The sequence below is a fragment of the Ixodes scapularis genome, unplaced genomic scaffold (assembly GCF_016920785.2).
Source record: "Ixodes scapularis isolate PalLabHiFi unplaced genomic scaffold, ASM1692078v2 PGA_scaffold1__304_contigs__length_218370807, whole genome shotgun sequence".
Lineage (NCBI taxonomy): Eukaryota > Metazoa > Arthropoda > Arachnida > Ixodida > Ixodidae > Ixodes > Ixodes scapularis.
In genome coordinates, this window is record NW_024609846.1 from 49,009,800 (window position 1) to 49,024,823 (window position 15,024).

Sequence of the window (15,024 nt, forward strand, 5' to 3'; positions counted from 1 at the left end):
CAATTTTAATCCGTTATTTGCGGCACCACAATGCGGATCTTAAATGAAACATTAGAGTTTCTGTGCTCTCGGGAACAATCAGTAATGCTAAATACTACTGTACATAGTATCAAATATAGCCACAGGCAACAATCATAGTGCAACTGCCCTTCCAGGCATATTTGATTGAAACGGCTCAAGCAACGAAAATCGGGGAGCTGGTAGATAATGTCTACGCTGCTCTGACTTTGTTTGCTTTCCTTTATCTCCATTTGTTCCATTGTAATGCGCGTTTTGCATCGTTTTTTCACAGAGTCATACCCACGGGGAACAAATATCAATAAATGGCGGTTTAAGCACAGCAAAATAATGCCGATGTATTGCACTGAATGGTAATAAACAAAAAAAATGACAAAAACCAGGAACCCTAACCTGTATTACTTGCAGCAGATACAGTCATTGAATAGTACCAGGAAAAAAAAAAGGCAGGGAGCTGCTCACCAGGTTCATGAGGAAGTAGAGGTGAACCAGGAGGAAGACCACAAAGAAAAGTGAGGCCCACTTGGAGCGTGCGTAGTACGGGATCATCACGTCGGGAAAACTGGAACCAGTCGCGGCAGATAAGACACGTCAAGGAAAGGCCTCCACCCCGCATGAAGACATTGTAGAGAAGGCCATTTTGGAGGCTCCTGTTCATCTAACCTATTTTGCGTGAATTCAATGGAGAAAACAAAGCTAAACAAAACCAATTACGTATATATCTTGCTGTCTGATTTAAGCGGTTAGCATCAGACATAACTGAAAGAGCTGTGACATGTCATAAGACGTCAATTTTCCCGCTAAATCTAAACTGGATTTGTGTGTAGGTCACGCAACATCGTGCAACGTCGCTTTCCAAGCTAAATTCAGCGGGGAAATCGAATTTGTGCATAGATCACATGATCCGAAGTCACGCAATGTCATTTTCCTCGCTAAATTTAGCGGGGAAACTGGACTGGTGTTGAGGTCAAGCGACGTCAAGTTTTCCACCAAATTTAGCGGGGAAGTTGAAGTTGTGCTGAGGTCACGCGAGGTCGATTTTCCCGCTAAATCTACCGGGCAAACTGAATTTGTGTGTAGGCCAGAAACATACCTCAAAGTGGCCTGAAGGTCTTAAGAAAGCTAATCGCTTTAAAACGACAAAAATGGCAATGGGCCATTTGCAGTCACGGACGGGGTGAAAATAACAGGAAAGAGTTTCAGCTTTCACGCCCCCAGCACAGGCTCCCTACCTCAGACAGCGCATCACGTCTCGGGCACCTCGAGCGCGTGCGCACAGCCAAAGTGCGTCGGAAGGCACGGAGCGCGTGCTGGAGACCGGGGTTCAAAAATGCCCAGCCATGTTTATTCTGTTGGTGGCTATAATCTAGACTTGATCTTAACAAAGTGCCACTCCATTATAGATTATACGCTCCGTATAGGAGCGTAGAATCCGTGCACAAATTGTCTCCAATGCAATTTAAGGCGAGGGTACTCTGACAAACGCGTAACTTCTCAACTCACTTGGATGTGGTCAGGAGCACGAAGAGATTCATGAAACTGTCGTACAGTGTGCTGAAGTACTGCAACGTAACGGAAAGTTTTTTTTTTTTTAAACTCGGTCCGCACGAACACAGCTGGCACTGGCACGTTAAGTGTCTATGCGGAATGAAACGTGACTGCATCGAAACGCGAGGCAGGAACCTGCTCGAGCTGAACTTGGATGTTTCAGGCGAACATTTTGGAGACCCGATGTCTAACAATCAATCACCGAAGCATTTCATTTTAGGCTTCGTATATGAAGAAAAGAACACCGCAATTTAAATTCTGTCGAAAAATAAAATAACTAAATTGGGTACATCATTTTGTTCTTTACTCCAGGTTGATGAAAATAGTAGTATAAAAATGGGGTTCTTTCCTTCACAGAAATCTTCCATAGCATGTCCTTTGAATTAAACAAATATAGTTCACAAAAATCTGTGGTATTATTCCAGGGCTGGGGTACAATTGCATATGATGATAATATATTATTTTCCCCTCTGACCAATGATGAATCCCACTCAAGCTTTACTCATGATGCTAACTGTGACTAATTCCCAAAAAGCCACGGCACTCTGACCATCCCCATACCCATCTCGTACGGTTTGCTGACTCTTCAATCTTTGACACGTAAACCGAGTGTCTATCTCTCAAAACAAAAGCAAAAAACAAAAACATTTGTACGTACCACTTCTTTGTTTTTTTGTTTTTTTTTTGGTCGTAGGGGTGAAATTACACCTTCCCCACTAAATTAATTTTTTACTGGCATACTGTGAAACCTCTCTCAAATAAATAGCCCCATTGACACCTCAAGGAAGGTACCATCTACAGGTATTCCCTATGTACATGCATTCAATGTTCACTGCAAAAAGAGGTCATTTTAATAACCATTGAAAGCGAGTCAAAGGTGGATGCCGGCAAGGGATAGATGCAGAATACTGCACAATGGGCATTCATGGAGGATGCTAGAACAAAAGGGAACAGGACTTACTTGCTCAGGTGCAGCAGCAAACATGTGGTAAGCTGAAAGATGGGATTTCGAGGCAAGCCGTTAGGACGCGGCATGCCATACTATTAACAAAAGCACGAATGTGTTGGCAATCTACAGCAATGCAGGGAGCAAGTCGTCTGCTTTTTGTGCAAGAGTTTCAGAGGTGACAGAACGACGCCAGCCTCTGATTGGCTTTGGTTGAAAGCAGTCGCCGGGAAGCGTAAAAACTCCGCTGCCCTGCACCCCCCCTCCCCCCCCCCTTCTTTTGAAATTTATGGGTTCATATTTTTTCCCTGTTATAAAAACATGACCTAACCTCCTCTAAGAAGCACAAATAGTATATGGTCCAAACTGGAGACCAGAAAAGTGGCTTTTGCCGTGACCTACGAGTGCAACGACCTATTGTGCTGAAGGAATGTTGACAAAATATATTGTAAATTCCCTTTAGTCTATGATCCGAGATATAAAACTAAAGTGGCCTCTCTTCGGGACCACTAACCAAAACTTACTGTCTTTATTAATTTATTTATTTTCTTTTTTTTTTTTGTTACTGTAATTTTTAAGTTTAGGGTTTCTCAGATACATCCAAATTAGGAAAAATTTCACTGGTGAGTGTTTTTCGGATTTTATCAGACTTACCTGAAAACAAATTTGTATTCACAATTTGACTTGTATTACATTTTCCTTTTTACATCGGTTCTCGCAGAAATTTTAAGTGGTTTACAGTATGCCCAAGTACACAGCCAGAAAAACAACTGGAGCCAAAAACATAAAAGGGTGCTCGGTGTTTGGTCTTTCCATTGTTTTCCAGTCCTCTCTAATCCCTTAAGTGCCAATTTCTTTTTTCCAAAAGTAACTTAAAAGTGCCAGATTTTTTTATTTTGAATTGTTACTCCTCTTGTATTACACATAAAATTTGAAAAGTTTATTTCGCGAAAATCAGTGGAGGCGAAAAAAATATTTGCCAACTAATACGAGTGCTGCCCATCTATGATCAGCACTGCAAAACTACTCGGACGAGCCTAGCTCGTCCGTGGAATCGAGGGCAACCGAAAAAAACCACTGGACGAGCTGAGCTCGTCCCGGCATTTTTAGCCAAAAAGTGGCCGACGAGCTCAGCTCGTCTAAGGCACTTAAGGGGTTACTTAAGCTAGCTTTAAAAGCATGAAAACGCTGCCGGAAATGCTGCAACACACTTTGAGCACAAATCAGAAGTTTAGTTGTCCGCCCAGCTTGGGATTGTTGCAGTGGACCAAAGCGCCAGTCTCTGCCTGATTGCCGATGACCCCGCATGCTATGCGAGGCTATGGTATGAAAATGGTTTCAGTTCCAACAATGAATGCAAGTGGGGGTTACCTAGAATGGCAAACATTGTCATGAAGAAGAAGAGGATGACGAGCATGTCGAAGACTGGGGGCAGCGACTGCAGAATCTGCCGCGTCAGTCTGCGAAAGGATGAGGCTGCCTTAGGAAATAGTATGAAGAGTAATAACAATAACATAATGCTTTATGTATTCAATGCCCGGGAACAACTCATTACATTTTCAATGCTTTAGAATATTTCCATGCTCTGAAACATACCTTAGGTTTTTGAATGTTTTGTTTCAATGGAGAATGTCGAGGACACTTCAAAATATTTGCACAGAGATAGTTTGGTGGCACACTCTTACGGCTCCCATTCATGATGTCACAACCAGAATTTGCCTTGCCATAATGTGACACTTTGTAATCCTGACCACTTTTTACCAGCCGTAAACAACAAGTTTGACTGTGTCCGTAAACAGCACGGCGGAAGCTTGGACTCATTGCGTTCTTAAACCGATACCGTCAAGGTTGACAGTCTGAAACTATTCTTATTTCCATCGCTGAAAGCATAACGAATCAAACTAAAGATGTCATTATCAGGCTTTTGGCCAATTATGAAAGGCCGACCACAGCGGCGGTTCCAGTTCGGCACGTTGCCAATAACTCGAGATTTAAGTGCTCGACGAACCCAGTTTAGGAACTGGTCCCAGGTTTAAGATGTCTGGATATTTAGGCACCCTAAATATAGTGCCAGACAGCTTCATTGATAAACAAAAAGCATACTATTGGACTGCATTAGTCCAGAAGCAACCCGACAGCGGTGAGTGGGAGGAAGGGGCATAAAGGTGTGAGCTCATCACCTGCGCACGCCGCCCAGGTAGTGGTTGTCGATGAGGAAGATGGGCCTGAGGGCACGCAGGACTCTGAAGTGGTTGGTCTGGCGTGCAGCCACCACCAGGGCCTCCACAAACATGAGCAGCAGGATGGTCAACTGGACACGTGACAGGAGACAGAGAACCAGGTCAGTCTACCTGCCGTGACTCTTTTTTTTTTCACAAGACACCTCTCTCTCTTTTTCTCTCTCTCTCTCCCAACTCCTATTCTCGCACATTCTGATTTATCTTAAAAAAAGTCCTTAGATGTTGAGATTTTTTTCAACGATAGTTAGAATTGAACCTTCATTGCCAATTGGAAAGTCCTACATTCAGCATTCTTCAGAAGTCTTAGTCTCATTGAACTCTATGAATTACCGGTTAGAGTGATGTGCTTTCGAATAAAATCAATAATATTTAAAAGAAAACACTCCCTGGGAAAATTTTCATAGATTCAGATATATCCAAAAAAATCTTGTTGAGAAAAACAAAAAAAACACGGTATTCTAGAGATTAGCTTGGTCAGAGCACAGGGTCAGTGGTCAGAAAGAAAGGCCTTTCTAGTTTCCTTTCAAATCTCAGACTACGGATAAAAGGCAGTTTACCATTTATCCCGTCAAGTCTTGTTCAGAAGTGTAATTTCTAAAATCATTGTAATTTTGGGTCAGAACTAGTCTTGCACAAATATTAAAATTTTCTAATAGTAGTTTCGAATAATTCGCTATTTGATATTTGCTTCGAGATGAACTGTGAAATTCCTATTTCTCAAAGTGTTGATTGCAGCGGGTTAGCTCCAATGGGCGCGCTTCTTACCGCGCACGGATGCACTGCAAAGAAGCAACACCCGCGGATGCGGGCTCCGCGGGTGTTGCTTCTCTGCAGTGCACCGGGGCTTGCTAAGAAGCATGCTCAATGGGGCTAACCCTCCCCAATCGACATTTCAAAAAGTACAAATATTGCAGTTGCACGATCGGAAGAGAAACAACCTTTTAAAGCGGTATGGTGCACGCACGGGCCTGGTGTATTTAAAAAAGAAATGGAAATTTTGTAAATGCGGATACCGGCATTGCAGTAAAATTTTCAAAATTAAACTGTAGCTATTATGTGAGAGTATACAGTATGTTAAGCAGAGATGCCCTGACAACTTGCATTCAAAATTTGAGAGTAATTATTTCTTTTCTTTTGCATCGAAATTGAAGAAAAGATGTTTGTGAATCACAAGACCTATAAATCCCCTTGAGTAGGTACAGCTGGGCATCTCTATAGGTTTAATTTTATGTCAAATCCGTTGTTTCCTTGCCATTCCAAGGGCGGATCTGTGACCGAGTGGGTTAGCGTACCAGAACTCGCAGCATGCGGTACAAAATCTCGTGCTGTAGAACCCAGGAATTTGAATTCAATCCGCACCCCCGCCTGTTTCGATTTGAATGAGCATCGTACTGGCGTGCCGTTGTGTATCACTGTATCACTACTGTGAGGTGCTTGTTAAAGACCCCAGGCTGGCAATTGTACTGCACTGGTTAAATGTCTCATCTACAGCTAAGACACCAGATGCCCACTAAGACTGATAACTAACTTCCAGCTGTATATAAGCAGATATAAAACACAATTATTATCATTATGCCATCCCAATACTATGGGCATCTGAATTTTTGTAGCCAAAGTCCCTAAACACAGTTACATTAAACTTAGCTTAGAAAATGGACATGTGGAAGCTTGGGAACAAGCTTCAGAAGTTCAGCTGGGTTTTTGTTTCAAAAAGGGTGCAACATTAGTGAAAGGCTTAGAAAAAATCTTCAATATTCAATTAAAAAAAATATTCGGTCAAAACCACCATTCGCTTTGAACTCAAAATGCACTACTCGCACACGAATAGTTACAACAAAACCCACTGATCTGGTTTTCAGTTTCCACCTCAGTTTGGGAGAAGTTCATCCCATTCCACTGCTCCACCTTGTGCAGCCAGAAAATTGAGCGGTGGAATGGGATGGGAAGAACACGAGCTTTCCAGACACTACATCAAGGATTGCAGTGATTTTAAAGTATTAATGCGCATTAAAGCAACACTTGTTTACAAGTTTTGTTGTGGGGCACTCATTACCAATGGCAAGGACACGAATGCCCAATCTAGCTGAAGGAATATCATTCGATGCAGGTGAGTTCTTTCAAATTTATGTCAGGTTTATGTCTGGATAATGCTTGTTTCTATATTGAATTTTGAAAAATAGGGCACACAGAAAAATTAGACTTCTAATTTCGGGGAATCGGGAATCTATCATAAATGAACTCCGAAAAACACCCTCCAAATTTCACAAGAAATAAGCTACCCAAAAGGAACCCAACCTACCAGGTATCAAAAAAAGAATTATTCAGATCCAAGTTGTAGATACGAGGATACAGGACAAAATGGAGAATTGTAACAAAATTAATTCTGCAAAAACAAAAAAAAACAGTTTCGAAATTATGATCGTAAACTGCCTGATCATTGAAGCGTGTTCCGCTTACCAACTGTTTAATGTCGGACCAGGCACCTGTTTTTGATCCTGCCATGCACTCTAACTCTGTACACCGCCTCATTTTGTTTTCTTCCTTTCTAGAATGCGTTACTTTTAATCTATGTTACTAAATAGGTGTGAGCTTTCTGAGTCTAATAAGTGGGAAATATGTAGTCATGTGACCTTTTAATCAAGAAAACCAAATATTTTGTAAAATCTTTTGTTTTTGTAATTTTCACTTTTCAAGACCCTATCTCCCCCTAAAGATGCTTATCACAAAGGTAGTTTCTCATAAGTAGGTTGCACGTTGTGTGAGAAACCCGTAAATGCAATAAGCCTTCTGAACGGGGCCTCTGATCAAAGATTCCGAGGAGTGTGAGTGTTCCAGACCTTAAAAACAGTTCGCTTGTGCGCAAAGAAGGGACGAAGCCCGAGCCAGCGAAGCTTCATGACGAGTTCCGCGGCCACGACGCACAGAGCCAGCAACTCCACGGCGACGTGAAACTGCGATATAAGAAAAGGGATATTACAATCTTTCCCCATTTCACATGCCACTAGTATGCAGCTGAACGAAGCCGTGTTACTGTAACTAGTACTTACGAGCCACAGCAAGGTACAAGTATCCCTGCTGGAGTAGCTTGCAATAAGAAAGCAGAGCAACGGTCCAGAGTAAGCACAGAAAAAATTAACAGCAAGTAGGGTTTGCAATAATGCTTTGAGGTGTTTAAAGAAGAAAAGTGGAACTACACTTCGTTTAACGAGCTTTGCACAGCATAGTCAAAGGCATACCAGAGTAGGTCCACACAATGCTTTGTTTGTAAGACCACCCACAAAATGCAGGCACCTTCCAAATCCTTTTGCAACACTGTGCAGAAGTGTTGACATGGATGTTCAGACATGCAGCTACTAATTATCAGAGACAGGGCTTTTTTGGGAAAGTAAATTTTAAAATGTTTGTGTTATGCCCAACACTTATCACCTTGTTTCACTTTATAAAGGTACCCCTTGGAACAAATTTTTCACTTCGGCTGGTTATAGGGCTCAAAACAAACTCTTCAGATATATAAAGCATAGAGGAGGAATATGTTTCTGTTCTCGTCAGATTCTTTGATCTAGATCTCTTTCATACTGACGAAGGTCCTGCCAGGCTTGAAACATTTCTTCTTTTAACTACCACAGATGCTGCCTCTGTCTCCCCTACTAAGGGTAGTATTGTTTGAATGTAATACGTAAATACACATAACAAGATCCATGGTAACCATATTCGCTGTTCAGAAGCTAATGTCTTATATCACATTCATTACCCCCTGCATGCACAATCGAAGTAGGTATACTATATCAGATGCATGCAGCCTGCTTCGTCTGTTACAAACCAAGCCAGGGATGCAGAAATGCGAAGGGTTCGCTCAGAAAAGTTCAAAATTGTCCCCGGCAGCCACTGGCATTTAGGCTCCGAGAAGCCGAGTAAGAGTGGCAACGTCTACGAGCAGCCTCAGGAGGGGGTTACCCACCGCGATGGGCACGTCCAGGCCTGGCAGGGCGGGCTCCTCCATGAGGGCCAGACTCATGAGTACCACGGCCGAGAGAAGGTCGAGGCAGTAGAAGAGCCGGTTATGCACCACCAAATAGGCCGGAAGGGCCGCGTGGCTGCACGGGTGGAAGTCCAGCTTGTCGTTGTTCTGGCCCTCCTGGGAACGGAAAACAAGAGAGAGCGTTGAGGGGGGGGGGGGGGGGGGACAGAACAACTTGCTTTGGTTCTGACCCTCCTGGGATCAGAAACACAGACAACGTTGGAAGGGCTAGAACAACCTGTCCTTGTTCTGACCCCCCTCTGCAACTCTGTGCCAGTGACAGAGGTGACGCTTTCCTCCTGTCTTGGGAGGTGACGAAACCTCCCAGCAAGTGTGCTACAAAAACAATGAGCCAGGGATGCTGTCTCTCGCGCTCCTTTGGCCTGGGTTCTCAGGAATGTGTGGGCAGGTGGGGCTTGCAGCATGGGAACACGAGGGATTTCAGATATTCTTCTTAAGTTCTCCATTAAATGGTCTTTAAACTGCCATATTGTAGTGTATGTTACTCTATCTTCTACAGCATCAGCCAAAGGAACCTAGCCCCCTGGAAATAAATCTCAAATATCAATTTTAGATGCTAGGACACTGTAATTTGCTACAAAAAGTGGCTACATGGTGAACTTATTTTGTGAAAACATTAAAGAAGCTGCATGCCTTTACCAAACGGGACAAACAAAAACCAGGATTTCTTTGATGAATAAAACGATGCCACGTTGTAGGCCATTTGATTGGGTGCAACAAGGAACGGAGGCAAAGTCAGAATAATCTTTCCATGTTGATTCAATCAAATGTCCCAATGGACCCCAACAATGCTTTCTCGCACCAACTTAAAACAAGTGAAAACTCACGAAAAACTTTCCGTTTTTATTTTATAAATTTTTACTGAGTAGGCTTGTCCATTCATATTTTTATTAAATAAATAACATCCACTAACCACGTCTGTGTCAAATTATAGTGTAATTCATTCACTGGGTAAAACAGATTTTTCCAGTCTATTTAGAGTAAACTAGATACTTGGCCCACATATGCTAGGTGTGACAGACATTGTATAGTGATTTGAGCATGCTGCAGAGATGCGACACTTGTAGGTACAGCAGCTCCAGATTAAAAATGTCCATTGGTAAATCCTTTTTGTCAATCAGAAAAACCCCATAACCTTTACACTTTTGCCCAACATTCAGCACAGAAGAAAACAGGACTACCTTGCGCAGCGAGGGACCATGTGATGCACAAATATATCTTATAGATACGGTTCCACGTTTTCGGATAAATCCGAAAAACTCTGAAAAACACCTGCCGGATAAATTTTGGTCAATTCGGATTTATCCAATAAACTTCAAATTTTGACAAAGAAGAAAGATGTTATTTCACAATTTGATCAACGCACAGGGTCAATGGTCCTGGGAAAATGCCACCACAATTATCTTTCAAATCTCGGACCATTGTCAAAAGGGGTCTTACTGCTTATCTCGTCACGGTTCATTCAGGACAAGAGGTCATTGCACTTTCAGGTCACGACAAAACTCATTGTTTTGGTTTCCAGTTTGGGCCATATTATTTGTGCTTTAGAGGAAGGAAAGGTTATGTTTTTGTAACAGAGAAAGCTATAGACCCTAGAGAAGTCATAAAATGGGGAAGAGAGGCAGCTGAAACTTCTCAATTACATTTTCAACCACTCCACCTTGTGCGGCTGCGGGGTAGGCTGATGGAATAAGATGGGATAAATATGAGCTTACCGGCGACTACCTCCAGGAGTTTATTGATTTTAAGGTATGGACATTTATCGAAGCAACACTTGCGTGCAACTTCTGTCGTGGTGCGAATTAGTATTGCCAATAGCAGTGCACCAATGCCAAATCCAGCTGAAGAAATATTAATTGATACAAGCGTTTTTTGGGGTTTTTCTTTTTTGTCTAGCATGTTTCAACTTGAATAATATTTATTCATTTATTTATTTATTTTTAATAGGAAACACTGCGAAATTAAACTGCGTACTTCGGAGAATTGGGAATCAAAAAAAAATAAACTCGAATAAGATCTAAATTTTCTGCAAAAAATAAACCATGAAAACAAGAAGCTGCATAATGTAGGCTAAAGGTGAAAAAATACACTTTCATCTATTTCAGTCTAGGACCCCACATACAAGGCATTTTTCTCGGCTATACAGACTGTTCTAAAAAAAGCCGTGATAGCTACTCCAATGGCATTTGTGCAAGAAAATTATATGGTTGGGGGCACATAACATAGGGGGCTAATCAACACGATAATCCGGTTACTTTTATAAAACTTCTTAATTAACTTTTTAGTTAGTGAAGTATAAAGACGTGGTTTTAATTAGAAACTTGCTGAGCATCATCGAAAACGACTAAATCAGTAAATTTTCTAAAGCGAGCGTAAGAAGTGTGGTGGTATGCTAAAGTCACGCTACAGGCACAAGGTTGGCAGTGCAAGAAACATGGACGATTAAAATATAAAAAATCAGCATGAGTGGATCAAAGTTTCATGCATTTTCAGGGGCCAGAAAAAGCAAAGCACGTGCACCAAAGCTTTCTTCAGCTGCTTGATTTAGTCGTTTTCGATGGCACTCAGCAAGTTTCTAATTGACGCTGTATATCTATTTTCACTAATTAAAAAGTGAAGCAAAGCATGTGCACCAAAGCTTTCTTCAGCTGCTTGATTTAGTCGTTTTCGATGGCACTCAGCAAGTTTCTAATTGACGCTGTATATCTATTTTCACTAATTAAAAAGTTAATTACAACAAATTTTAGTTCATCATCTGACTTGTCGTGACAATTAGACCCCTACATCACGTCCCCCTGGCCACTATAACTCAACCGAGCAGACCACATTAGTGAAAACACCCTGTATATTTGAATACAAGCCTCAAGGAACCGCAGAGAAATCCACCAGAACCTCGAGGAGCTAGTGGACGGCCGTAAACCAGATCGGCTCGTCCACCTATAAGACGGACGGATGTACCTCCAGGAATATGGCGGCTTCATGGTAGTTGAGTTGCCAGCACTTGGCCAGACGGTCTGGTGGAATTTCCCCGCAAGGGCTGTTCAGCTCCGTATTGTGGGAGCGGGTGAGCTCCTCCGAGTTGGACAGGTCGTAGGGCACATCCACGCCATCTGTACAGGTTTTGAAGACGAAAATTCGAGGGTTTTCAGGGACCTTAGAGGCCCCTGTAAATATATTAAAAAAAACAAAAAAAACAGTGTTGCACTTGGTAGTCTTACCATAACACAACTTCTTTAACACACTGTGAATGTTTTTTATTGCCAACTTATGCATTTTGTTGTGCATCTTCAGGTTTTGAAGGTTTTATTGCTAACTTGTGCATCTTCAGGTTTTCCACTTGCTGATCAACTGACTGACCACTTAGGCAAGCTGTGGCCCATGGAGCTATCTGTTGTCATTCTCACGTTGCCACAGTGTGTCACAGAACTGATATGGCTTTCTCAGCTTTTTTATCAACGACTCTTTCACAGACGAAATACTGAAGGTTTTCCCACAAGGTAAGACACGACCAATGCAAGTTTAACTTCCTGGACATCGCACACAACCTCGAGTATGTCCACGCGCACTACTCGCCATGTGTAGCATCAGCGGACTGAGCCAACCAAGTGCTGCTAACAAACAGGCTGAGGAAATGTGACGACTGCAAACCACTGAGGAAAAACCAAGTAAGACCAGAAGATGCACAATGGAACAGATGAACCCAAAACTTTCTCATCTAAAATTTTCGAGCTGAATATACTTTAATATGAATGTAAAAATATATATAGTAGTCATTCTTTATTATCGCAAAAAGGCAACGCTGATGATTACGATCACAAAGTTCAAGGAAATTTTAAAGCACTGTTAAAAATTACAGGGTTTTCTAGGACTTGAAAATATCATTTCCGAATTCAAGGGTTTCTAAGGACCTGTGCGGACCCTGGAGCATTCCGTCGGAAGGCAGAAACCCCGACTCCAGTTACCCCAGTAACCGTAAACCATCAAAAACTGTAGAAATAAACCAATGAAAGCAGTGTATTGAAACTTTTCACAAAGGTGCCTTTACGATAGCGGCAGCCACCCCTACCAATCGAAAGGGGAAAACCCCGAGGCTGCGAGTGTCCAGCCGTTCAAACTATGCGATCGAAAGCCGTCGGCTCCACGGCCATGAGATTTTCGCAGAGTAAGGTGCATTCTTTAGTAAAGTATCTGCAGGCATTAACTGCCAATCTTCCTTAGGCCCTGCAGAGAAACAGTATATATCTAGCTACAGAAGCACATTCATAGCTGTTACGTAGGCATGGTTTGTAGGGTGACCTAGACAAGTCCCAATTTTGACTTTAAGAATGTGTTGACACCCTGGAGCGTGAATGGAGGAGGGCCCCATGAAGATACTTAGAAACGTGGGGTGCAGCGGGGTGGATCATCGGCCTGCAACGTCATCCGCGGCCCCCTTCCTAAGGTGTACACGAAGCTCCATCTACTGGCTGTCATGTCCTCTAATTCCTGACACTCTGGCAGGATTTAGAGGACACTTTGATGTTTCCTGTATTTGGGAGGCAAAACATTATTATTTTTGTTAAGTTTGGTCAATGTGGTATGCTAACTGATTTGTCTCACTTGAATGCAGCAAGCATACTAATAGAAATCACGTATAAAATTAATGTTGCATCGAGCTACTGTTCTTCCACAACGGTTGCAGAATTTGTGTATCTCACAATTAAATGTACTCGATGAACTCGGTATCATGAAATAAATCACAAATCGTTCGCAATTTTACGCAGGCATACACAAATGAAACAAACAATGCTTGCACGAGTGTCTGACAGATAGGTTCGCCAGCTCGAATGGCAGGAAGTCACGTCAAATTAAAATCAGAGAGAAAATTTGACGGTTTACTGTGGCGTCCACAACGTTGACGGAGTTGCATACACTTAAACTGGGCCCCAAAAAATTAAAGGTGCACTCACAAAATTGGTTTCCTCCGCGTATGGTGATCTAAAGGGTTCCATAAAAAACAAGAGCTCAATGAGGAAAGTTACCCGAAGTATGATCCGAGCGACCCACATCGAAAGCAAACGGCAGAAAACGTTCCTACAAAGGTCCCGATCTCCCGCACGACGATGTGACACGCATAAAGAAAAGCTACTCGAGTCACTATCCAATTATCCAGTGGTTACGATTTGGACGGATCGCGCTCTTGGAACGATATTAAATCAGCGAGATCTGAACAGACGGTGCAGAGCGCGTCTGCTACAAGGGTGATCGGTTAAACCGGGTATCGCCTAAAAACCTCAACGTACGCAGTGCAGTTGACCAGGAGTGTCCTGCCTCGGCGACTTCAGTGCTGTCATACGACGCACATAGGTCGCTGCCGACCAGAATGTCGCGATCGCCGTCGGAACTGTCACTTATTTGCAGGCGACCCAGACGTAAGTGCGCCATTCCCAGTGGCCATTCCACACAAGTCGGAGAGTAGGAGACCGCCCCGCACAACGTTGCCAGATACATAACCTGTTCCGGCTAAAACCGCACGTGGTCCGGTTTCACTACTCCGCTGCAACACGAGTTTTGGTTTCGAATTCGCGGTTGCGACCATTATGTCTAAAGCAAGATCCCACAAGACATATTTAACTTTTACGAAAGCAACAAACGCAGTGTCGTTAATTATTGAGAGAAGTTATTTCCTTTAAAAAGAAGAGAGAGAGGGAGAGAGAGAGAGAAAACCTTTATTTTCGCTCCAAGTCCGGAGCCATCCAAAAAGAAAAGAAGATTACAACATCGTAGTCAAGGCCACTGGTCAAAGGAGCGATCGTCCCGTTTTTCATGATTCATATCCCGTCCATTCCGTCAGATGTGTGTCATTCCCCATGGCCAGCCATACTCAGCCCTCGATCGAACCTCCCACAACGACCGTACAACAAGCGACCAGCATTCCCGACAACCTGGTAGAGCTAATGCAGCAGACTCATGTGCGCAATCAGCGGCGCGTTATTGTGGGGGCCATTCTGACCACCGTGTCCGTGTCGATCATCTCTATGCTCCTCTTCGTGGCCCTCTACAAGCAGAAGACGTTGCCACCTTTGCCACCCCAGAGGTTTGATGTGGCATCTTTGGTGGCATCTGCGGTTTCAGCAGCAGCTCAAGAATATGTGTCTGTAGCACGCACTGAAGACACCAACTTCACGCATTTTGTTGGAGATATTTTGGAATGTTTATTAAATAACGAATAAGCAAATTAATATTTTAAGATA

The 15,024-nt window shown here is 42.8% G+C and overlaps 1 protein-coding gene across 2 annotated transcripts in view; it reads right to left on the bottom strand.

Annotated features, from left to right (window-relative positions):
• LOC8023351 (two pore calcium channel protein 1) overlaps positions 1-14,275 on the bottom strand; it is a 47,421-nt gene extending 33,146 nt beyond the window's left edge. The window contains exons 1-9 of one of the 2 annotated variants that reach the window (XM_029967232.4): positions 14,074-14,275; positions 11,750-11,901; positions 8,711-8,887; positions 7,590-7,703; positions 4,693-4,823; positions 3,884-3,972; positions 2,528-2,559; positions 1,522-1,580; positions 481-580 (exon numbers count right to left, since the gene is read on the bottom strand). In XM_029967232.4, coding sequence (XP_029823092.2) covers positions 481-580; positions 1,522-1,580; positions 2,528-2,559; positions 3,884-3,972; positions 4,693-4,823; positions 7,590-7,703; positions 8,711-8,887; positions 11,750-11,901; positions 14,074-14,215 — 996 coding nt within the window. In that variant the 5' untranslated portion in view covers positions 14,216-14,275. Of the gene's footprint in view, positions 1-480; positions 581-1,521; positions 1,581-2,527; positions 2,560-3,883; positions 3,973-4,692; positions 4,824-7,589; positions 7,704-8,710; positions 8,888-11,749; positions 11,902-13,128; positions 13,162-14,073 lie in introns of those variants that run through there. The other variant, XM_040498886.2, reaches the window with a different exon arrangement.
• Positions 14,276-15,024: the final 749 nt, after the last annotated feature.